This window comes from Eriocheir sinensis, chromosome 14 (genome assembly GCF_024679095.1).
Source record: "Eriocheir sinensis breed Jianghai 21 chromosome 14, ASM2467909v1, whole genome shotgun sequence".
Lineage (NCBI taxonomy): Eukaryota > Metazoa > Arthropoda > Malacostraca > Decapoda > Varunidae > Eriocheir > Eriocheir sinensis.
This window is the reverse complement of record NC_066522.1, coordinates 3,632,288-3,657,918: the sequence shown is the minus strand read 5'-3', so window position 1 is coordinate 3,657,918 and position 25,631 is coordinate 3,632,288. Positions and strand designations below refer to the sequence as shown.

Genomic DNA, 25,631 nt, shown 5'->3' with positions numbered 1-25,631 from the left:
ACACACACAAATGAGAACAGTGGTAAAGGACATGAAATCAGAATGGAGAAATGGAGATAGTGGGGTGCCTCAAGGATCGGTACTGGCACCAACACTTTTCCTTGTATATATAAATGATATGCCAGAGAAAGTAAATAGCTACATGAGCTTGTTTGCAGATGATGCAAAATTGCTGAGACACATAAGAAATAGTAAGGACTGTGAAATTCTGCAAGAGGACCTAAACAAGATTTGGGATTGGAGTAAGAAATGGGATATGGAGTTTAATGTGAAGCAATGTCATGTAATGGAAATGGGAAAGAGTGAAGGGAGACCAAAATGGACATATAGAATGGGAGATGGAGAAATATTAGAAGTTCAAGAAGACAGAGATCTGGGAGTGATAATACAAGATAATCCACAGTCAGAGAGTCATGTCAACAGGATATTCAGAGATACGTATAGAATGATAAGAAATATAGGAATAGCATTCCACTACATGGATAAAGATATGATGAAAAAGATGATTAGACTATGATTAGACTAAAGTTGGAATATGCAGAAACTGTGTGGTCTCCCCATAAGAAAAAACACGTGAAAAAACTAGAAAGAATACAAAGGATGGCAACGAAGATGGTTCCAGAACTGGAGGGATTGTCATATGAAGAAAGGTTGACGGAAATGGACCTGCCAACATTGGAACAAAGAAGAGAAAGGGGAGACCTAATACTAATTTACAAATTGTGGAATTAAATGGAAGAAGTAGGTAGGTAACGAGAAGTTACTACTAAGAGAAGTAAGAAACACCAGCAACACACGAGGATACAGTAAAAAATTGAGAAAAGGAAGACGCTTGAGACACAAAAAAATATAGTTTCCCACAAGGAAACATAGAGGTTTAGAACAGACTAAGTGAGGATGTAGTATCGGCGAAGAGTGTGCACAACTTTAAGGGAAAACTGGAAGAGTACAGACATTAGATTTTCTGATCAATGTCCACAACACCCACTAGGTGACTGCATGCATGCCAGACTATTTTGTTTATTGATGTCTCATGATGTTAGTGGCTGACCTAACATTGTATGTAATCAATCAATCATTCAGTCAATGAGGGCATATGGCGGGGGATGCATCGCCTCCCCCACCCTACAACGCCAAGTCCGAGGGTCCCTCCAGGCAGGTCTCCATGCAAGCCCCCTTCCAATCCAGAGTACTTCTCAGCAGGATTTATTGACTTGCTCAAGCCACGAACTCCGTGGGTGTCCCTTTGGCTTCCCCCACTCAGGATTGTCTCTTGCAGAGACAACCCAATGAGCAGGATCAGCTCCTGGGTAATGGGCCATGTGCCCATATAGCCAGAGTTGGTGTTGATGGACTATGCAGGTAATATATGTCGAATCAGTCGCCAGTTTGACACAAAGCCATTCCAGTGATATCCCATGATTCTGCATAGACACTTATTACCAAAAGCATTAATCCACCTCTCCAAGTCCCTATTTAGCATCCATGTATCACAGCCATAGAGTAAGACAGGGAGCACAAGGAACTTGAAGATCTGGATCTTTGTATGTAAAGAGCGTATGTAATAGAGTCAAGTACAGTAAAAGTCTGAAAATCTGCCGTCCAATAGTTCTGAAATCATGATGGATCAAAATTTTCAGCCAAGGGTCAGTTTTAGCTTTTTGGGTGACATCAAGAAGAAACATGGGAAAAAAAAAAAAATAAAATAAAAAAATAGATGAAAACGGTGCACCGAATTATCAAATTCTGCACTCACGCTAACACTCATGAGATTCACCCAGTTCACACTGTGTTTACCCAGCTGGCTGGCCATTACAATATTGTCTCCCGGATTCACTTGGCTTTATCTATAAGCATTATTCCACCATAATGGCTCCTGTTACATCACCCTCTAGGCAGAAGAAGAGAAGGTGGAAGAAGAGAAGGCATGATACAATCACCATTGCCAAGAAGAAAATGGCAAATGCTGCCTTGCCCCCACTGACATGTCATCTGTTTGTTTACATATATCAGATGAACAGCAACAGAAGCTACTGCTTGTAAAGGCAGGGTTTATCATCCCCAATGTAGTTATGATAATTTTTATTACCTGTTTCATAGTTTCATTACCCGCTTTTAGTAGAAAGAAGCATTCATTAGGATATAATTTGCATCGAGCTCTTTGTGCCGCTGACAGTTCATCCTTTATGGAACATGAAATGGAAGACTTCAAAAAACTTGTTAAAGTTAATTACTTAAATGAGATGCTTAACCCTGGATAGGTAGCCTGGGATATCTCACACCCCACCATTTTTTTTTTTCAAGTTTTATTTATATGAACTTAAGACCAGGAGATCTATCCTTCCCTTTACCTTCCTGACTTGTCAAGTCCTTCATGGGGATGGGAGGGTCATCCCAGTAACAACCCCTCAGTTTGCTCTATAGAGGGGTTGCACTGATGTCACACCGCTTCGCTTTTGTTTTAGGAAAAACAACTGTCAGCCATTTTGGGAGGCAAGAGCGATCAGCTGAGCCCCTGCCCCCTGATGATGGCTGGCCCGTGGCTCCCGTCTTCATGACACAATCTATGTGAATATGCAAATAATCTGGACAGTGAGGCTAGGCTTCATTATATAACTATTCATTAAGCTGCCAAATGATGATGGACATACATTATATACATTTATTATCAAACTTTATGATATATTTGATGATAACGATGAATATATGACTAATTTAACCCCAGGCATCCCCGGGCGGTGTTTAGTAAGAACATAAGAATGTAAGGGGTTCGCAAAAAGCCCACTGACCTATACTTGGCAGCCCCTTTCTATCTACCGCAAGTGGCAGTGTAGCACCTATCAGTAACAGTAATAGATGGGCCACAAACACACCCACCCACACAATAATAGATGGACACTAACACACACAGTAATAGATGGGCACTAACACCCACCCACCCACACAGTAAAAGATACACTAACACCCACACCCACACAGTAATAGATGGGCCAATAACGCACCCACCCACACAGTAATAGATGGACACTAACACCCACACCCAAACAGTAATAGATGGGCCACTAACACACCCACCCACACAGTAATAGATGGACACTAACACCCACACCCACACAGTAATAGATGGGCCACTAACACACCCACCCACACAGTAATAGATAGACACTAACACCCACACCCACACAGTAATAGATGGGCCACTAACACACCCACCCACACAATAATAGATGGACACTAACACCCACACCCACACAGTAATAGATACACTAACACCCACACCCACACAGTAATAGATACACTAACACCCACACCCACACAGTAACAGATGGACACTAAAACCCACCCACACAGTAATAGATGGGCCACTAACACACACACCCACACAGTAATAGATGGACACTAACACCCACACCCACACAGTAATAGATACACTAACACCCACACCCACACAGTAATAGATGGACACTAACACCCACACCCACACAGTAATAGATGGACACTAACACCCACACCCACACAGTAATAGATACACTAACACCCACACCCACACAGTAATAGATACACTAACACCCACACCCACACAGTAATAGATGGACACTAACACCCACACCCACACAGTAATAGATGGACACTAACACCCACACAGTAATAGATACACTAACACCCACACCCACACAGTAATAGATGGACACTAACACCCACACCCACACAGTAATAGATACACTAACACCCACAACCACACAGTAATAGATGGACACTAACACCCACACCCGCACAGTAATAGATACACTAACACCCACACCCACACAGTAATAGATACACTAACACCCACACCCACACAGTAATAGATGGACACTAACACCCACACCCACACAGTAATAGATGGACACTAACACCCACACCCACACAGTAATAGATGGACACTAACACAGTCACCCACACAGTAATAGATACACTAACACCCACACCCACACAGTAATAGATGGACACTAACACCCACACCCACACATTAATAGTTGGACACTAACACACTTACCCACACAGTAAGAAATGGACACTAACACCCACACCCACACATTAATAGTTGGACACTAACACACTTACCCACACAGTAAGAAATGGACACTAACACCCACACTCACACAGTAATAGATGGACACTAACACACTCACCCACACAGTAAGAAATGGACACTAACACCCACACCCACACATTAATAGTTGGACACTAACACACTTACCCACACAGTAAGAAATGGACACTAACACCCACACTCACACATTAATAGTTGGACACTAACACACTCACCCACACAGTAAGAAATGGACACTAACACCCACACCCACACATTAATAGTTGGACACTAACACACTCACCCACACAGTAAGAAATGGACACTAACACCCACACTCACACAGTAATAGATGGACACTAACACCCACACCCACACAGTAATAGATGGGTCACTAACACCCACCCACACAGTAATAGATGGGCCACTAACACACCCACCCACACAGTAATAGATGGGGCACTGACACCCACACCTACACAGTAATAGATGGACACTAACACACCCACCCACACAGTAATAGATGGGCCACTAACACACCCACCCACACAGTAACAGATGGACACTAACACACCCACCCACACAGTAATAGATGGGCCACTAACACACACCCACACAGTAATAGATGGGCCACTAACACACCCACCCACACAGTAATAGATGGGCCACTAACACACCCACCCACACAGTAACAGATGGACACTAACACACCCACCCACACAGTAATAGATGGGGCACTGACACACACACCCACACAGTAATAGATGGGCCACTAACACACACACCCACACAGTAATAGATGGGCCACTAACACACCCACCCACACAGTAACAGATGGACACTAACACACCCACCCACACAGTAATAGATGGGGCACTGACACCCACACCTACACAGTAATAGATGGGCCACTAACACACACACCCACACAGTAACAGATGGACACTAACACACCCACCCACACAGTAATAGATGGGCCACTAACACACCCACCCACACAGTAACAGATGGACACTAACACACCCACCCACACAGTAATAAATGGGCCACTAACACAAAAACACCAACACAGTAACATGGCGGGGAAAAGCTGAGGAGCTCTCTTGCAGTAAATATTTGCCTCCCAAAATGGCGGGCCTTTGCGGGGCAGCTGAGAAGTGATCAGCTGATCGCTGATGATGACGTCACGTACAACCCCTCTATAGATTCAATTAGGTATCTCGTACCCCTGGTTACCTATCGTGTTAAGGTTCCTGGGGTATGACATACCCCAGGTTACCTACTGTGGTAGGTCTATATTTCTAATGAACCATCTAAATATGGCATAAAGTTCATCATGATTTGTGATGTGGGAACTGAATACGTGCTGGGGGCCATCGCTTATGCACATAACGCACAAAACCACCTCAGGGTATGTTCTTAGGCCATTGTGTGACAATGCAATTGGTGGAGCCTTACAAACATACTAATATAAATATTACAGGAGACAACTGGGTTCACAACTATGCAACTTGTGAATGACCTACAAAACTATGACCTGACATACTTAGGGACACTGAGGCTCAACATGCCACATAAACTACACGTGATGACTGATAAAAAAAGTCATCCCAAAAGATTGCTCTCCTTTCGTCTATGACCAAGCACTGACCATGCTGTCTTACCACCCAGACAAAAAGAAGACCAAATTTGTCCAAATGGTGTTAACTATGCTTGATCAGCCTCTTATACAAGCCAATGGGAAGCCTGAAATTGAGGAATGCATAATTCGTGGTACTACGAATTATGCATGTACTGCAGACATCTTTCCTTGAGATTCTGGCAAGGGAGTATTGCCAACTGCAATATTTACAACTATTTGGTCAAAGAATCAGTCAGGTGATAGGTGAAGCTATGCAAAAATGCCGCTATATTGGGCAAGAACATCCACCAGTTACTCGTCCATAGATTTGCTGGGCTGATATGATTTTCCACCAAATTTAGTGAAGAACCCACTCAATTGGTAATCCTGTGTTGTGAGAATTAGTGTTGGAACACTCATACGCGGGAGATTTGAGTGCGGCTGGAGCTCGCAGCAAGCGTTTAGCACCACCAGCAAATACGCCTAACGCTCGCTGCGAGCGTTTAGCAATGAAAGGGTTAAAAGCGATATGCTACAGCGGGGATGGAATATAACTTGTAGAGTTCACTACACTCGGCCCTCGATTGAGCGGACCCCGATTTAATGGATTTCGGATTTAATGGACCACAAACTCATTGGACAAATACCCAGGAATGACATTCTGTCCGTTGCTGGGTAGATTTGTCCGGTGTGACACCAGCTTTAGAAACGTCAAAACCGTAAAATAACAATAAACGCATATTAAATCCTATTAACCCCTTCCCGGCAGCAGGGCAGATGTATGTACTACCAAAAAAAAAAAAAAATCGTCTATAAGTATATAGACACTGTCGATTTTCATCCATACGTCTATATATAGATTCTCCGCAAGTGGGCAGTCCAGATTGACGTCTATATATGGACTCTGCTGCAACACTGAACAAACATTTGAATCTATATAGAGATGTTATTTAAGTTTGATTGGTTATATGTATATTGAAATATTTATATGAAGGTTTAGATTCTGTATCAGTGTAATCACTGACAGCAGATGAGTCAGAATCATCAAAATCATCCAAAAAATCAGCATCTATATCCTCAGCTACCAAAGAAGTCATTTCTTCCGGCTTAAGAGGTCTCTTTCTCCTTGACATGATAGACTAATAATAAAGGAAAATAGAAAAAAATGCAAAAATTCCCAGTGTTAGCTGATGTGAGTAGCACATCCACCACCGGTAAAGCACAAGCGGTGACTGTCCTTGAAAGGCAATGTAGGTAAGTGTCAGGGGTTTTGAGATGCCAAATAACGATTTATTTTGTTAATTTTGTTAGTAGTAAGGAACCGTCTATATATAGACCATGCTACAATCTAGTGTGGGCAAATGAGAGCAAACGTCTATATATAGACGCGCCGACAAAAAGTCCCAATTTCGAAACGTCTATATAGAGATCCTCCGCCGGGAAGGGGTTAAAATAAATTTTAAAATGATATTATGTATACTACTACGTATATCATAGTCGTAAAAAAAAATTAATTGTTCCAAGCTTGAAGAGAGGCAGGTATAGAGGCTGACGTAATATGTGTTAACATGGTGCAATCTACCGCTCCTTGGCCGCGCCGCGGGGCAGATTCAGAAAGCACTTACATCGATGTAACTCCGAGATACATCCCTCCCCACTTCCATCCAGATTCAGAAAACAGAAAAAGGATGTAGCCGAGGATGTAACTTGGGTGTAAGTTACACCAGCCTCAGAGGAGGTGTAACTCTTGCATCCTTTCTTCAATTTTCAATGAAATGCTTTATATATAATGTTTCCCGATAGGGAAACAAGAGTTTATGAGTCAATAAAGCAAAATCCTTCCTTAAAAGCAATATACTACAGCAGGTATGGAATATAAGTTGTAGAGTTCACTATAGCCGTCAGCGGTCAGGTCCGCCAACAGGTGAAGAAGAAGAGGAAGACTGGTGTTCTTCTTCTTCTTTTGACCTGTACTGCTCTGAATCACTTCTTAGGTCCTTCTTGGTTATTTATACTCAAATACTTAGCTCTCACACTTAGACACCTCACTCTGCTCTGAGCTCTGTTTTTCCGTACACTTTGCCTACACGGTGTCTTGCTTTTCAATATTCTATTTTCCTTTAACCTTAGCCTACTTTGGTCTTTCTGCTTTTCCCTTTTCAATCCTTTTGTTTGTTTTCTACTATTACACTTGTTCTTTTCATTTATCTTTTACTGCTGTATTCTTTTCTCCTTGGAGGAATAATCTACCGTATTCTTCCTCCAACGGGCCAGAGTGGTAAATTGCAACATGTTAACACGCCACCCACGCCTCAGTCTGGCGGCTGAGTCTGCGCTTGTCTCTCGAGGAACGTACTACATTGTCCGTTGCTGCTTTGATTCTGGTATTTGTTTTGTGCCAAGATGCCTCCCAAATAAGAAAAACCTAAACGTGTGAATTTAACAGTGATGCAGAAACTTGATTTGATAAAGAAACTAGAACGTGGGTTGAGTGTAGCAAGCGTGTGTGATGAGTATGGTGTTAAGAAACAGTTTCCGATATTCATAAGAGTAAACAAGCTGCAGCAGTATGCCGCAAGTTATTGTGTTGATGCATCCTCTATTAAAAAAGGAAAAGTAGCCCCAAGAAAACACATGAAAAGTGGTAAAGATAATTTTTAAAGTAATTTTTTTGGCATACCGGTATTTATCGTATGTAAGTATTTTCAAGCAACAGACCACCCTTCCCCCCTTTCAATCCGTTAAATCGAGGGCCGAGTGTACTTTCTTCTTTCATGCTTAGCCTACATAATTGATCCATATCAAAGGGTATGCTTTCCTCTTTCATGCTTAGCCTACAACATTAATCCATATAAAAGAAAATGCTTTCTTCATAAGCTAATATAATTTTCATCCATATGAAATAGATTGAGTGATAAAAAAAATAACTATAAAAACTTTCTTTTTGCCGGGGAGGGGGGCATTCATCATTCATGTCATTGGAAAGGGATGCAGTGTTTGCCCCATGCATTGTCTTCTATGACTGGCAGTGAGAGACTGGGTAGCGGGGCGGAGCCGAAGCGGCGGGTGACTCGCGAGAGGCAGTGTTACCAATGTACAGAACGCCTCCTTTCTGAATTCCTAACAAATTGTTATTTTTTCTCATCTTCTGCTTCTTTTTATGCCTGAGCTTTGATGTCATTGTGTTTATAACTACATCAACAATGTAACAGAGCAGAGGCAGTGAGTAGGATCGTGAATTCAGTGACTCTATAGGCTTCCCATACAAATGTCTTTATCACTCTTGATAGATGACACACTAATGACAAGATCTGCATGACTAAGATGAAAAATGAAACATAAAAAAGATTCGAGTCTGTAGAAGGCACAGCAATTTTATAGAAGCAATGGAAAAATCGCGCTTCCAAGAGGCGTACAGCATGTTCCTGAAGAAGCCACCAGAGAGGCGTACCGCAATTTACAGGTTAAGAGGAAATGGAAGTGGATTAAGAGGAATTTAGAGGAGGATTGAGAGGTTTAGAAGAGGAATAATCCTCTTTCATTTCCTTTTGACCCCTTCCATACTGTGACGTCGACATCTGTGTCACAGATGTTAAGGGTTAATGGTGGGAAGTGGGGACATGGGCTATATGGAGCCATCAGGGTCAGGTGCGTGCGTCCCTCTGAGGAGGGACCAGAGGCCCTTGCTGGGCGACGGCTCATGAAGGGGAGGGGAGGATGCCAATAGACCGACTCTATCGGCTGACATCAGCCTAGCCGACCAAGTCGGTTTTTCGATGAGGACTGGCGTGATTCTTTGTACAAGTCGAAGACATAAGTGTGGGTTCCCTTTGTGCTTTAACAATGTCCCCCAGAAAGATGATTAATGGGAATGGTACTGCAAAGAAGAAACCAGGAATGGTGGATATTATGCTCGCAACAGGAACGGGGTACGAGCTTTGGCGGCTTGTATGCACTCCTGGACGTGACTGACTCCCGTTCATCCTCCATCTTGGACGATACATCTAGTTAGCTTCACGTTGGTGGTCGAATGTAGTTCCGGTACCTCAAGAATACAGAAACTGCGACTGCTAAACCCCAGTGGAAAGCCTACACCTCGAGCATAGTTAGCTATTGTGGGAGTCTCCGTAACAAGCGTAATATAATGATTTGTGTTTTATATTATTTATTATTGCTATTTGTTAGTAAAATTACTATGATTCTGTATAAAATAACATGTAAATGAGTTTTATATGTATTGACGGCTTATAAGACGCACTTTTTTTCCAAAAAAATGCCCCTGTAAATCACCCTGCATCAAGGTTCAGCTTTCGGTCACTAGCTAGTGAAGTTTTAGTGCAGCAGTGGCACTTAAATTAAATTGCAAACCTCTCTGCAAACGTAAACAAGGTGGCGATCACTTTTACAGCAACAACGGCAACTCTTTTCTAAAGTAAAAGTGTATAACAGCAGTACTTACCACTACTTCATATAAAATGACACCAGTCAGGAAAAAATTTAAGCTTGTACCTAAACAAACTAGTGGACGGTTGTACATCAAATGACTTGGCTGTTGGCTCTCGCCGGGTGTGGACGTGCTTTCCCTCTCTCCTTCCCTCCCTCCCTCACCCGTCCCATCATAAAGCTAAGTGAATTCACACATACATAACCCTGTTTTTATTTATGTACATACTGATTTAATTTGTTTTTAGGTTTTAAATAGTTTTAATCTAGTTTTTACCTTTTATTTTATTATTTTAACCTTTTAATTGGAAATGGCCACTACTCTTAAGTGCCAAACAAGGCTGTTCCAGTCCACGAACCAGCACAATGACACTAGTAAACTGCCGACAACATAACAACACCATACACACTCATGGAAGGTAAGACACGTAAAACTTTATTCCGTTATACACAGTGCCTTCCTTATCTCCACATTTATACACACAGCACTTATACTACACTCATTAACACATTCCAAGGCACAAACAACAATCCCACATCAGTCCCAAACAAGCATTCATACACAACAATTGTTTTTGCACACCGTGGTTCAGTGTTTCAATCACCACACCAACAACGATACAAAGTTACCGTATACAAACAGCACACCATCATTCTCTTGCTGCTTCTATGTGGAGACACAGACGCTATGGTCAACCCTGGCCCTTATTTCCCCAAGTACCCTTGCCAACTTTGTAGCTAGGAAGTGAGGTGGGGGCAGAGGGCCATCCAGTGTGATTCATGTCGTGATAGATCCGAGCATGCTGGCTGGTACCACATCAGCTGTATCGGGTCTTTCACGCCGACTTACGCTGGATTGGTTGACAATACCATCTCGCGGATCTGCATTAGATGCAGCGTACCTAATTTCTCATCCTCATTCTTGTCAGCTGGTCCTATTCCACTATTCATTTCCCTAGACACGCTATATCAACATGACACAGACAACCCTGGCACACAACATCTTCCCCTCTTGAACCCCAAACATTCAACACCTCTCACTACTTACAACCCGGCTCCATTTTTCACACCCAGTCCTATCAACACCCACAGACAAGTGCGTTCCCTCCATACGCCAGACTTGACCCATCACACACCTCTCATCACAGCTACTAACACACCCAGGTCTGCCCTATCACCCTCCTCCGATCCTACCCTCTCACTTTCCCCAGTCCCTATTTCCTTTTCTTCCCTTTGTTCATCACCTGTTTCACCTCCCTCCTCTACTTCTTCACCCCCTCCCATTTCTTCTTTATCTTCACCATCCTTACCTCTCCCTTCACTTCCACTACCACCACGTCATAACCACACTTCCCTTGGATTACTAACAATAAACTTTCGTAGCATAAAAAATAAAATAGCCCAATTGCACCACTTAATTACCACATATAATCCTGACATAACAGTAGGGACTGAGACTTGGTTGACCCCAGACGTTGACAGTAGTGAGTTTTTGCCTCCCCTCTTTAGTATGACAGTTTTTCGTAAGGACCGCCCGACAGACTTCAGCAAAGGTGGCGGTGTTATCATCGCCACCAAGCCGGGTCTTTGTGTTAAGCATAGCCTGACCTTAACACAGACTGCGAAATCACCTGGGTCCAGTTACAAACCTTCAACTGTAAATCTCTTCTTCTTACTGCTTTTTACAGACTGCCTTCTACTAATACAGACTATTTACACAATCTTCAATTTCTCTTTCACGCATACAGGCAGACAAATACATCTGGATCACAGGTGATTTCAACCTCCCTGACAATGACTGGACTGCAATTTCCCCATTTGACCCTCCCGATACTGACGCCCCCAACCCCATTATTCCCCACATAAATAGACGGCAACTGCACGACACATTCATTGACATCATAATTACATTTTCACTCTCACAAACAGTACTCCAGCCAACACGAACACATATTGTAACACGCCCTGCTGGCCACGGTGGCCCTTTGACCACGGCACACACGCTTGACCTTTTTCTCATCAACAACATTCTTAACATGACAAACACTCAGGTTGTTCCAGTACTTAGTGACCATGACATACTCATCATTGACGCTGACCTCCGACCGATTAGACATAAACAGAGACCCAGACAGATATTCCTTTATTCAAGGGCTGACTTAAGACATGATCAAACAAAACCTAACTGCTTTCAGCACTGACTTTTTGCGACAGACCCACACACAAGACTTCCTTCCACCAACTGGAACAACCTGAAACATACCATACATGACTCAATGAACAGACACATACCACAAAAAATACTTTCTAGTAGGTACACACTTCCCTGGTTTTCCAGGGATTTACGCAGACAACATCGCAAGAAACAAAGACCCAACAGATGCGCGCAGACATACAACACTACAGATAATTGGACCACCTACAAAAAACACCAAAAGACATTTGCCAAAAATATAAAAGTAGCGGAACGAAAACACATAGCAACTTACCTCGCAAACAACGTAAGAAATAACGAAAGAAACTTTTTCAAATTCTTTAAGACGCGAAAAATGACACTAACACAATTACATCACTGAGAGACAACAATAACACATTAGTAACCAGCCCACAGCACGAAGCACAAATATTCAACACAAAGTTCCAATCGGTGTACACACAAGAACATAACCTGACACCAAACATGCCACACAGCCCCTTCCCCCAATAGCCCCCCTGGACATTACAACTAACGGCATACAGAAATTACTGGAAGGACTTGACACTTCTAAATCCACTGGCCCTGAATACATTCCCGCCTTCATTCTCAAATACTTTGCCCCCATCCTACAGGCCATATTCACCCAATCCCTACATCCACCGCATTACCCTTTGACTGGCTTTTGGCAAACATTAACCCTTTATTCAAGACAGGTGACCAGACTGACCCAGCCAATTATCGCCCCATTTCATTAACATCGATTCCATGTAAAATTTTCGAACACATAATACATAAAAACATAATGAATCACCTTGACACAAACAACATCCTTACTGACTCACAACGCGGCTTTCGACCCAAACGCTCATGTGCATCACAACTCATTACTACATTTCACGACATTATGAGGCTACTTGACCGACGTGACATTAACCTCTTCACTACGAGCTGTCAAATCGCGCGCCCTTCCCATATCCGAGTACTATACCCGAGAAGAAATAAAACACACACTGGCTGAAATGACCATGACGCAGTATACGCGTCACTCGGATATGCTACGAGAGACGAAATGACGCGTATACTGCGTCATCAGATGCAAGGGGTTAAACAAGTTGACATTATTGTTTCAGATTTTGCCAAAGCCTTCGACAAAGTCCCGCACAAAAGACTGACATTAAAATTAAAATACTACGGTATTTCAGGACCTATTCTTCACTGGATCACTGCATTTCTTACTAACAGGACTCAACATGTTCTTGACGGATCTTCATCTGATTTCTTCAGGTGCCCCACAGGGCATTGTTCCAGGCCCCCTTCTTTTCCTCCTGTACATTAACGATCTTCCACTCTCAACGCCTAACTCTTCCACTAGACTATTTGCTGACGATAGTTTGCTGTTTAGAGCAGTAAAGACTGCCGACAACTGCTGACTGCTACAAAAAGACTTGGACACCCTCCAGCGATGGCAGCACACCTGGCAGATGCATTTCTGACCAGACAAATGTGGATTGTTAAGATTCACCAGAGCTCACAACCCCATCCATCACACTTACACTCTCCATAATTCAGACCTTGAATCAGTGCACACACACAAGAATCTTGGTATCCACCTCTCAACTACGTAACTTGAAATTTAACACTCACATAGACCACATCAGGGCCACAGCCAACTGAACACTGGGGTTCCTGAGGAGGAATTTATATAACTGCACACCTGACATTAAACACATAGCGTATGACACACTTGTGAGACCAACACTTAAATACTGCTCCACGGTGTGGGATCCTTATACTCACAGAAACATTGATAGATTAGAACAAATCAACACCAAGGCAGCTAGGTTCATTACAAACAATTACATTCGAATGCCTGGCATCACAACACCGACCAAACAACAGATAAACATGGAACCTCTACACATACGCAGACAAGCACACAGACTTACACTTACCGTATTTGATGGCTTATAAGACGCACCCCCAACTTGAGCTGTCATTTGAAAAAAATAAATAAATAAACGGGTTTAAACTACGAGTTTCTGGTGAAGATTTTTTGCCTAACATTCGTTGCCCATATCAAGCATAGTATCCACAGTTCCTGTTTTCTTCTTTGCAGCACCATCCCTTTTAACCATCTTCTTGGGGACATTGTTAAGGCACAGAGCACGCACATTGTAGTGCTAAAAACACAAAGATCGCACACCAAAACACAAATGCAATCCTAAACGAGCGCACGGATATTATCTCTACGAGTTTATGACGTGGACTGAGACTAGGCTTGTCAACTTGCACCCTTTCCTTAAAATATGGAATGCCATTTGTTCCATATTTGGCTGTCTGAATGGTTAAGCAGATAAGATTCAGTATTTTAAAACTGTAGTGAGCGCATTTTTCTGTGAACCACAAAACCAGTCCATAAAATAATGTTTGTCAAAGGTCGTCCTGAAATACATGTAAAATATGCGTCGTAACGTCCCTCCCCCTTCCTCCTGCCTTCACCAACAGCGGACAGCGGCTGTCAGTCACGGCAGGCTAGAGAAATTTTAGGGTTGCCACCCGTTCCTTAAATTATGGATTCGTCTATATTGGAGAATGGGATGTTGCATTCCTTATTTTTTTCTTTAGCTCAAGGTGGCAACCCTGACTGAGACTATTCTCTCAGTCGAACAAAGGGAACAAAGGGAACCCATGCTCACGTCTTTGACTTGTAGAAAGAGACACGCCAGTCCTTGTCGAAAGACCGACTTGGTCGACTAGACTGACGTCAGCTGATGGTCGGTTTATCGGCATCCTCTCCTCCCCTTCATAAGCCGTCACCTGGCAAGGGTCTGTGGTTCCTCCTCAATGGGACGTATATGTTTGACCCTGACGGCCTCCATATAGCCCGTGTCCCCACCATTGAGGTGGCAACAATTAAAAAACAAACAAACTTGTATAAACAGGATGCTCGTATACCAAGTCACTCTTCGTAAGTCAAGACAGTTTTTGAGATTTTGTTTTGCTCGTAAATCAGAACACTCATAAACTAAGGCACTCATAAACCAAGGTTTGACTGTACGCGTATTGTATGTACATGTATTAAAGTCATCAGTGAATTTATGTACCATATTTCACGGTGTATAACGCGCACCTTTTTCACATAAGAAATGCCTGAATGTTTATCCCTGCGCGTTATACGCTTAAGGTACAAAATTTTTTTTTTTTTTCTTTCTTCTTTGGGGTATTTTAGGGGTCCTTTTTTTTTCGTCTTGTCCAATAACAACTGCAAACTTACCTTTATTATTGTTTATGATCCTCCGTAGTCCATAGCTGTCTTATAATATGTTACCATAGAATACAGGGCGATCAAATAACTACTAGACAAAAATGAAATCGCTGGAGTATTGCCCATGCCTTGTTGTTATCCCATTTTTCCGTCGGGCGCCGACACGACCCGGCCGCCATTTCCATTGTTTTGTATGACTAGGGAGCACTGTTGCCAATTCGAGCTGTACAAGCAACATAAAAAATCATATTGGAAAAAAATATCCATGTGTTCATTATTAATTATTAATATTAGTGAGAATAATGGGGTAAATATATCAGAAACTGTACATCATGAGTCTTCTACGAGGAGTTATTTCGCACAACACCAGCCTGGCCTCCATTTGCATTGTTTGAAAACCACACAACCACATAGTACTCACATACAACATACAACAAACAGCTGCATGCCGCGTGTCACCAGAACCACATGAATTGTGTCTTGCCTAGTTGTCTGTCGTAACCTAAGAGTGACTGTGAGAATAATATGCTAATTATGATCTCAGAAGCTGTACATAATCAGTATGTACGAGGAGATATTTCTCGCAACACCAGCCCGGCCGCCATTTGCATTGTTTGAAAACCACACAACCACACCCAAACAACAAACAGCTGCATACCGCGTGTCACCAGAACCGTGTGAATTGTGCCTTGCCTAGTTGTCTGTCATAACCTATGAGTGATGGTGACAATAATATGCTAATTATGATATCAGAAGCTGTGCATCATCAGTATGTAAGGGGATGTATTTTTCACAACACCAGCCCGGCCGCCATTTTCATTGTTTTACTCAATTCAAGCAGTAAAGGTTACACCAAAAATATATAAATTTCAGGAAACTGTACATCGTCAATGTTCTTTAACCATACATATTTCTGAGCATTTTAAGAACTACTTTTTTTCCAAAATTGTTGTCTTAAATTTTGGGGTGCGTGTTATATGCCATGAAATACGGTATGTCTTTGTGCACCATTCAATTCCACGTATGTTGATATATAGTACATGATGATTATATATAGTTTTATGGTTTAAATATAGGTATAATCAGTGGTGGCATTTAAAAAGTGGCACACGAGGCAACCTCGGATAGCCATGTCACGCGCTTTCAGCACCGCCTTGGCGAAGAGGTTATTGATAACTCAATTTTGGTAAATATTGCAACTATATGTGCTCTCAAGGCCTCATTTGCAATTTGCAGGTCCAGGCTTGTCCTAATATTCATTTAACTTGATACCACAGCACTGTTATGGAAGTCTCATGACAGCTAAAGTGGATTTTAAGAATATAGAAAAATTATCTCAAATGCATAATATGGGATAGCTAAGTAGTTAGAAATGTGAATAGCATATCATAATCAATCAATAAAAATAAGGTTAATATGCAGGAGTAGGCATAGTCTGTGAAGCACAAGGGACATATATTCCATATTGTTTATACCTCAGTGTATTCAGGTTAATCTATTGAGTATCGGAAATGGTCTAAAAAATAAGTTCAAATTGGAATAATAACATCCATAATCAGAAACGCAATCAGCCACACCTCCCCGCATCACGGATCATCACACACTGAAAGCAACTCGATTGAGTAGTGTGCTCTCATTGCTGATGTGCCAGTTTTATGGGTCGGTAATCTGCAAACGTAGGAGGCTGAGTACGACAATCTGGCAATGTTGGTGGCCGAGTGGTTGTCACCGCCAATCACAAACACTGACTCATTGTTCTGGCTAATGAGATACATATCTAGACTCAAAGCCAATCATATAGCTCCTTTTTCACTTGCTACGGGAAGCAGGAAGAATTTGAAGTTTGAACTCAGTCTGTGTCTCGAAATGGAGTGTGGAGCACATTCCTTGACTGACCCACAGAAGTAGGTAAGTAATGCATCAGAATTTAGTTTCATGTTCTTTTGTAGACACAGATTATGTTTTCATGGGCAGAATGTGCTTGTTTATTTTGTGGAGAATTTATATCTGAGCAAACCAGTACCAGTACAGGTCAAAAGAAGAAGGATGGGTGGCAGGAGGAGCGTAAGGTTTTAAGTGAAGTCGGTTGCTGTATTTTTTAAATAGTTTATAATTATTGTTGTACTTACAGTGGGTGGGGTGGTCGAGGGGAGATGAAGCCCCCCGTTAGCTTGTAGGTTATGTTAGGTTGGGTGGGGGGGGTTGGCGGGGGCAAAGCCCCCTCCCATTACCTGTAAAGTTATGTTAGGTTTGGTTAGGCTAGGTTGGGTGGGGGAATCAAGGGGGGGCGCGAAGCCTCCCCGTTAGCGATTATGTTATGTTACGTTTGGTTAGGTTAGGGGATTGAGGAGGGGCAAAGCACCCCCTGTCAGCAGTTAGGTTACAAGTCGGGGTTGGTTTAGTTTAAAAATAATTCATGACTATTGAGAGAGAGAGAGAGAGAGAGAGAGAGAGAGAGAGAGAGAGAGAGAGAGAGAGAGAGAGAGAGAGAGAGAGAGAGAGAGAGAGAGAACCCTCACTTGCTCGCTCGCATAGAAAACGGGTGTAAACGGCAGGGCGGGCGGGGTGAAGTGGGCTACGGGGAGTTCTGGTATTCCTGATATTATGTACCCCCCAAAAAAGTAGGTTTTTTACTGGTTTGCGCAGAAAAAAAACTATCTCCACAAAAAAAGTAAGGGTAAATCTTAACCTTTAGAGTACGGGTGGCGATATATTTCTCTGGATGCTGTGCACGGGGAAAATTTAGACATTTAAAAGAGGTGGAATGGTGTCTTTCTTCTTTGCAATAATTGTATATTCATTTAGTATATATGCTGGTGTAATAAAACTTCTCTCCTAATAATAATAAAAAAGTTATGACAGCCGAAAATATTACGCATTTTCTCGTGGCCATGACGCGTCGCATGGAAGCACCCCACTCGCTCTCATGCAAGCCCACGTGCTCGCCACACTGTGCAAAATTTCTGTTTGTTTCCTTGACAATTAGATCCAGTAAATCATTATCCATATATGCAAGAAAGTAGTCACATTCTTGTTGCACTTTTGGGAAATTATCTGTTTCCCACCTGAACACCGTCAAACTGAGGCACACTTGGTATAAAAAAATCACCACTGGTCCACTGAAAGTTTCCGTCACTAGCAGCAGCACTAGCTCTTGCATACCCTCTTGTTGCAGTAATCCAAGATCGTGAAGAAACACGGCCACGCCTCCATCTTGAAGTGCTCGGGGCAGGGGTAGGGAGACGTTGCGAGGCAGGCGGTATATACAGGTAACTCTCGATTTACGCGAGTATTGTGTCCTTGAAGAGGTCGCGTAAATCAAAAACAATGTAAATCAAACAAGAGGTAGGTTTCTATCGAAAAATAAATATTCACTTCATTCAGTGGAGAGAGAGAGAGAGAGAGAGAGAGAGAGAGAGAGAGAGAGAGAGAGAGAGAGAGAGAGAGAGAGAGAGAGAGAATATCCATATCACCGAGATATCCACTCAGGCACTCAGTCTCAGCCTCACTCGTGTGAGGAAGAAATGAGGGACACCATGAGCGACTGGCTAGTATTGGTACTGGTACCGAGCAGTCTGGTACCAGTACCGAGCCGCCTGATACCAGTACCGAGCAGTCTGGTACCGGTACCATACCGTATAGCTGGTACTGTTAGTACCAGTACTGGTACCGGTACCTGCCCACCCCTATTGTTGAGTAGCATGGCAGCGTGGGTACTGTATTGTTGTTCAAGTGGCGCACGGGAAGAACTGAGCTCAGGTCAGCCGCGGTGCTGTGTGAGTCCAGTTGCGTGAGACATCTGGTGGACACTCCAAAAAATATCGCGTATAAGTGAAAATACGCGTAAATTAAACATTTATTTAGATTTTGGACCCCACGTGATTTCAAAAATGCGTAAACCAAACTAGCGTAAATCGAGAGTTACCTGTACATCACTATCATTGCTTCATTGACTAATGTCTCCAAAATTGGATAGCCAGTCACTGTCACTACCATAGCAGTCATCAATCACTGTCACTTTGATTCATCCGCGCTCTACTTCCGCCTGGAGCAGAGGAACTGCTTGACGCGTCACAAGACATGACAGATGTATTTCAAACAAAAGTGGAAAATGATCTGTGACCTTCGGTAGGCCGCGCGCTGGAGACGAATGAGTGTGTACGGATGCCATGCCTCTACCATTCTTCTGTGTCAAGAACTGGCGGTATATTTGAAACGTAGGGAGCGTAGAGTGTGATGATTATATATATGATCCCCGTACGGCTGGGGCTTGTGGTGGCGCACTTATATATACGATTGCCATAATCTAAGGGTTAACCCGGTAGCAGCGATGGGCCAAATTTGCGGCTTTACCGTGTAGCAGCGATGGGCCAAATTTGTGCCATGATATAAACCTCCCAAAATAGATGATGCATAAACCGATCACAAATGTTTTGATATATATTATGAAATGGTTTGTGTGAGTGATGATTTTTTCTCATTTTTCTCGCTTAGAGGGACCATTGAGAAACATGATCCCCGCTGCTACCGAGTTAAGAATAGTGGCTCCACCCCCTCCACCACCCCCTACCCCCCAACACAAGCCTGGGGACCTATGGGGAACCGGGGTTTTTGGGGGGGGAAGAGAAAATCACTGAAAAATAGGCTTCCAAAATTACCCTAGAAAAATCCCTGAATTAGGGACAATTCCCAAGTCTCAAAAGTAACAAAAGTCCCTAACGCATAGTCTTGTAATCTATTCCAATACAACCTAGCAGCCACCGCAGGCAGTCTGTTGCCGAGTGTCGGGCATGTCATTAGATACCCAGCGTAGTGGCCGCTGCCGCCCCACTCCGTCCTGCGTTGCATACCTGCGGAGTAATTTTCGGTGACCCACACCGCTTGTCAAATATATTTAAACTATTCCAACCTAACTTTATAACCTAACAGGTACGGGGGGCTTCGCCCCCCTTGACCCCCCTCCTTACCATCCCCCCTGGACACCCCCCACGTATGATGCGACGTAAAATTTATTTATTTATTTTTTTTTTTTTTTTGGTGGGGGAGCGTATTTAAACTACTGTAACCGAACTTTACATAACCTAACCTCGACCCCCTGCTAACCAGGGGGGGCACAGCTCCCCTTGGACCCCCCCACATGTATGATGTGCTGTAAAATCTTTTTTTTTGGGGGGGGGGGAGCATATTTAATTTACTAAAACCAAACTTTACATAACCTAACCTCTAACAGGGGGGCTTTGCCCCCCTCGACCCCACTGCTAACCAGGGGGGGCAACACCCCCACATGTATGATACGCTGGTAAAACTAGAGAAGTGCAGCAGTATGTGAGACCTTGGAAAGGTTATTATTCTCGTGGGGGCAATATTGGAGGCGCGTGCTTGTCACAGCTTGATGCGCCCATGAAGCACCAAATAAGCCCACCCCATGTGACACGCCCGTGTCACTGTTCGAATCTGGTGGATTGAAAGACAATACGTTTAGAAAACTTTCCTCAAAGTTTCGGGATTAGGGATTTTTCCCAATTTTAGGGAAATTTTTGAGGCCCATATTTCAGTCAATTTGCCTTCTCACACCCAAAACCCACATTCCCCATAGGTTCCCAGGCTCTCAATATAATGCTCTCTAGGCTGTAGAGTGTTAAGTGTACAAAGTTGACCATGTGACACGCCTGTGTCACTGTTCGCATATGGTGGTATTGAAGGGACTCAGTTTTGGGTTATATGACAGCGCAATATGTGCCTCCTGAGGGATACTACCAATAAAGAGGCTAAATAGTCAGTTAACACTTACTGAGAGGTGAAGTAGAATGATAATTTGAGGAGACTAAAGAGTTTGAAATGCCGAGATTTTCTCTTTTCTACTACTCCCTGTCCCACACGTCCTCTGTGTGTATCAAAACACACGAGAAATTAATCAAGACAAGGAGAGGGTTTTGCCGGCTGCCCGCGACTGAACCCACAACCAGCGTGACGGGAGAGCCACTACCTTACCAGTCGGCCAAAGAGGTACCCCCGCTCGCTGAGTGGGTTATGGGAGGCTCGCCCATCAAGCCTAGTCGCTGCACTACACGGCTTTCTCCCCTATGTAAATTAATTTCTGTGTGTTGAGACATTAGACAGTGACACCTATCGGTTCACTACTCCACAACGTCCCCATTTTCTATTAACCTCGGAGAGCATGGGCCATCACTCTACCTGTTACCCATTCGGGAAGACTCAACAGAATCGCAGGAGAGGATGCCCACCGCTATGCCACCAGTGAAATGCCGAGATTTCTCTCTCTTTTCTACTATTCTCTCGGCCCCACACGTCCTCTACATGTATCGAAACACATGAGAAATTAATCAAGACAAGGAGAGGGTATTCGTAGGCTGCCTGGGATTGAACCCAAGACCAGCAAGACGGGAGAACCACTCCTTACCGAGTCGGCCAAAGAGGTACCCCACTCGTCAAGTGGGTTATGGGAGACTCCCTTATCAGGCATAGTTGCCACACTACAAGTTGAGTGTCGATGTATCAGTCCATCCCTTATGGCGGCCCGAGCAAGACTGCCCGAGGAAGCTGCCTACGTGGCAGGCTGGCAGCGCGACACACCCCGCGTAGTAATACATCTTGAATGTAATCGTTTCAAATTATAGAATACAAATATTTGTGCCATTATTTGCTTTAATATATAGAAGAAAATAAGGTAGAACTCGTAAAGACCGTTTTATGTCCGAAATCATAATGATCCATGCACGTTCTTGATATTACTGGCTTAGGAACTAGTTTGTATGGTGCACTGCAAGGCAGCTATGAGGCTCAGTCTGTCTATAGAGGCACTCATGAGACAATAACAATGGACTTAGAAAAAATCGTAAGGCCAGCATGGAAAAATACACCCCTTGTGACATAAACACGCCTGTCCGCTTGTCAAACCCCAGTTTTGCATGCTAGAAATGTTGTAATTACCACCATACCATGCCCTAAGTGTGCACCCGCTAGGAGCCGCTATTCTTAAAATTATCCGAAATAAGTCATATTTTGCCCATGAAAGCATAATCTGTCTTGAAAATAATGCACCTACTTCTGCTGCATTTTACATAAAATGGTCAATCACCGGAGTAATACGGGTGCAATTCTGGATTAATACTTAACTTCATTCACTAGAGCAGTATGCAGTTAGGTTAAGATTCGTTTTAGTACCGTGCCAGTATCTCATTACCTACCTTATGAAACATCAGTAGCTCTTCAAATATCTTTTCTACAAACATTCAACAGTCATGGAAATGCTTTCAAAATTCAATTCAAGGACTTTCTTTTTACTCTTGAAAATAGGGGATAATGTTTACGAAAGCACGTCGCCTCCTCTGGTGCTGGCCGCAGCGATGGTGGTGCCGCCACCACCACAAAATAGCTCGCAGAGGGTTTTGTTAGGTTAGGTAAGGTTAGCTAAGGTTAGTTTTGGTTATATTCATGCTCCATGATAACATTTGCGGTATTTGCATAAAAATAACAGGTTTGCTCTGGCGACGGCCGCGGCGGCGGTGCAGCCGGTGTTGCGAGAAATACCTCCTCGCAGAAATAAGTCGCATATACATGTGGGGGTGGGGGTCCAGGGGGGGGCACAGCACCCATAGTTAGAAGGAGGTCGAGGGGGGGCACAGCCCCCTGTTAGCAGTTCGTAAAGTTTGGTTGGAGTAGTTTAAATATGCTCCCCCACACTAAACCCTCTGCGAGCTACTTTGCTGCTGCGGCGGCGGCACCATCGCCGCCACCAGAGGAGGAGACGCGCTTTCATAAACATTATCCCCTATTTTCAAGAGTGAAAAAAAATCCTTGAAATGGATTTTGAAAGCATTTCCATGACTGCTGAAGGTTTGTAGAAAAGATACATGAAGAGATAGTGATGTTTCATAAAGTAGATAATGAAATACTGGCACGGTACTAAAACTAATCTTTACCCGAAGTTACATTGAACCTTTACCTTAGTTAGCCTTCTGTTTGCTAAGCTATAGTACATGCTCCCATCACCTATAACTGTTAAGTATATGACTACTTCTGTTGAGCCATCAAATAAATGAAAAAACAATATGACCCTGATCCACCTTTGATGATGACCATGCTTTTAGTACTCTCCCACTCCTTGAGCCTCGGGTGGATGAGCTGTATCATGTCGTGGTTAAGAGCATTGAGAGCCTTCGGCCTGTTGAGGGTGATGACGCCTTTGTCTCCCACCTCCTGTAGGATGGCCACGGGCAAGGAGGCAGCCATGGTGCGGGAGTGGAGTGGACGTAGCACACTCTGCACTCTGATGAACGTCCTTACATGGCACAACATCCTTATGGGGGAGAAGAAAAAAAAGTAAAAAATCTCATCGGTCTAGTGTGTGTGTGTGGGGGCACAGGGCAGGTTGAACAAACACAAACACGCCTATAAAAGATCACACCCTTCACTAGCTTCGACCACTTGTCACACCTTGGTAATGAGGCTTCTGGCTCTGGAGAAACTACAGACTGTTTGTGGCAGTCTAGAGCCTCGTCCTTTATGGAATTACGTAAATGTGGGTATAAGTTCACTGGTCAATCAGAGTACCCGGTGTCCTTGATCAGCTGTGCAGCGTTCATAACTTCATATGTGCTAAGATACCATAATTTGCTTGAAACTTATATACTGCCTAAATATTTGAAAAATCATCAATAAGAAATTTATGTAATGTACAATCAAAGTCGGTTTAGTGAGATGAGACTGAATTTTAGTTTTTTTTCGGTACCAAAGAACGTGTCATGTTGATATGCCATAGAGTTACATATTAGAGTGCGCGCCGACCCCTAAGGCATGGTTTAAAGTTAAGGGTGGAGTGGCTGTGAGACGAGCGGTCAGTACTGTCTTGTGTGAGCCCACCGCTCTCCCCCGTCTGCCATATTGTTGTATGGGCTGTCACTTCAGTAGCTTTTTTTTTTTTACCCCATTTAACACTGTTTATACTTACTTATGATATGCAGGCGTGTCAAATGAAACTACAGTGTTACTGCTACCCATATATTGCATGCCAACAGGTCCTTCAGACTAGATCTTATACACAGAATCACATTCCACTAAATAGTACTAATTTATTCATCCTGACCTGCAAATAGGTCTCGCCTACAGCCTTGATCAGTAACACAAGATGATTATTGAACGGATCACTGTCTAACATGTGTTGTGCCAGGCTGGAGAAGATGGGGGCGCAGCCCCCCCGTTAGTAGGTCGTAAAGTTCGGTTGGAGTAGTTTAAATATGCTCCCCGACCCTAAGCCCTCTGCGAGCTATTCTGCGGCTGCGGCGGCTGCAGCGTCGCCGCGGCCAGCACCAGAGGAGGCGACGCGCTTTCGTAAACATTATCCCCTATTTTCAAGAGTAAAAAAAAAGTCCTTGAATTGGATTTTCAAAGCGTTTCCATGACTGTTGAAGGTTTGTAGAAAAGATATATGAAGAGATAGTGATGTTTCATAAAGTAGATTATGAGATACTGGCACGGACCTAATACGAATCTTTACCGTCAGCATTCAAGACCACACACGGAGTGACACTCCTGCTTTTATTACTCTCGCTGCACGAGAGCTCTACTGAATTATAGACAGAGTATGTGTGGATCGACTCGGGTCAAGACCTGACACCCCTTATTAATTATCTGACCTCACCCTGACCTCGGTTTTTCTCAAGGAGACTATAGAACATGAGAGGGGGCCTCTATGGGAGACCGTGGGCGGGTGATGGTGTATGTCGGTTGCAACAAATGGGACAGGTGCAGCGTTGTTTACATTCAGGCGCCTCCCCCATTTAAGACACAAACCCCCAGTACCCATCTGCAGTGTTGCTACATGGGATCAAGCAGCAAATGTTGCTACTTTTTTCTTCAGTCTGGTTATTTCCCATTTTAATTAAAAAAAATAAAAAATAATAAATAAATAAAAAAATAAAAATAATAAAATAAAGGTAGATAAATATTAAAATGAACAGTAGGAACATAATATATATATATATATATATATATATATATATATATATATATA

General features: G+C 43.2%; 1 protein-coding gene across 13 annotated transcripts in view; it reads right to left on the bottom strand.

Annotated features, from left to right (window-relative positions):
- LOC126998341 (3-hydroxyisobutyryl-CoA hydrolase, mitochondrial-like) overlaps nucleotides 1-24,224 on the bottom strand; it is a 155,924-nt gene extending 131,700 nt beyond the window's left edge. For all 13 annotated transcript variants that reach the window (XR_007752782.1, XR_007752784.1, XR_007752783.1 and 10 more), the window contains exons 1-2: nucleotides 24,056-24,224; nucleotides 23,686-23,918 (exon numbers count right to left, since the gene is read on the bottom strand). Coding sequence is in view for 9 of the 13 variants with exons in the window: in XM_050859840.1 (XP_050715797.1) it covers nucleotides 23,686-23,917 (232 nt within the window). In the remaining 4 variants the exon portion in view is untranslated. The remainder of the gene's footprint in view (nucleotides 1-23,685; nucleotides 23,919-24,055) is intronic.
- Nucleotides 24,225-25,631: the final 1,407 nt, after the last annotated feature.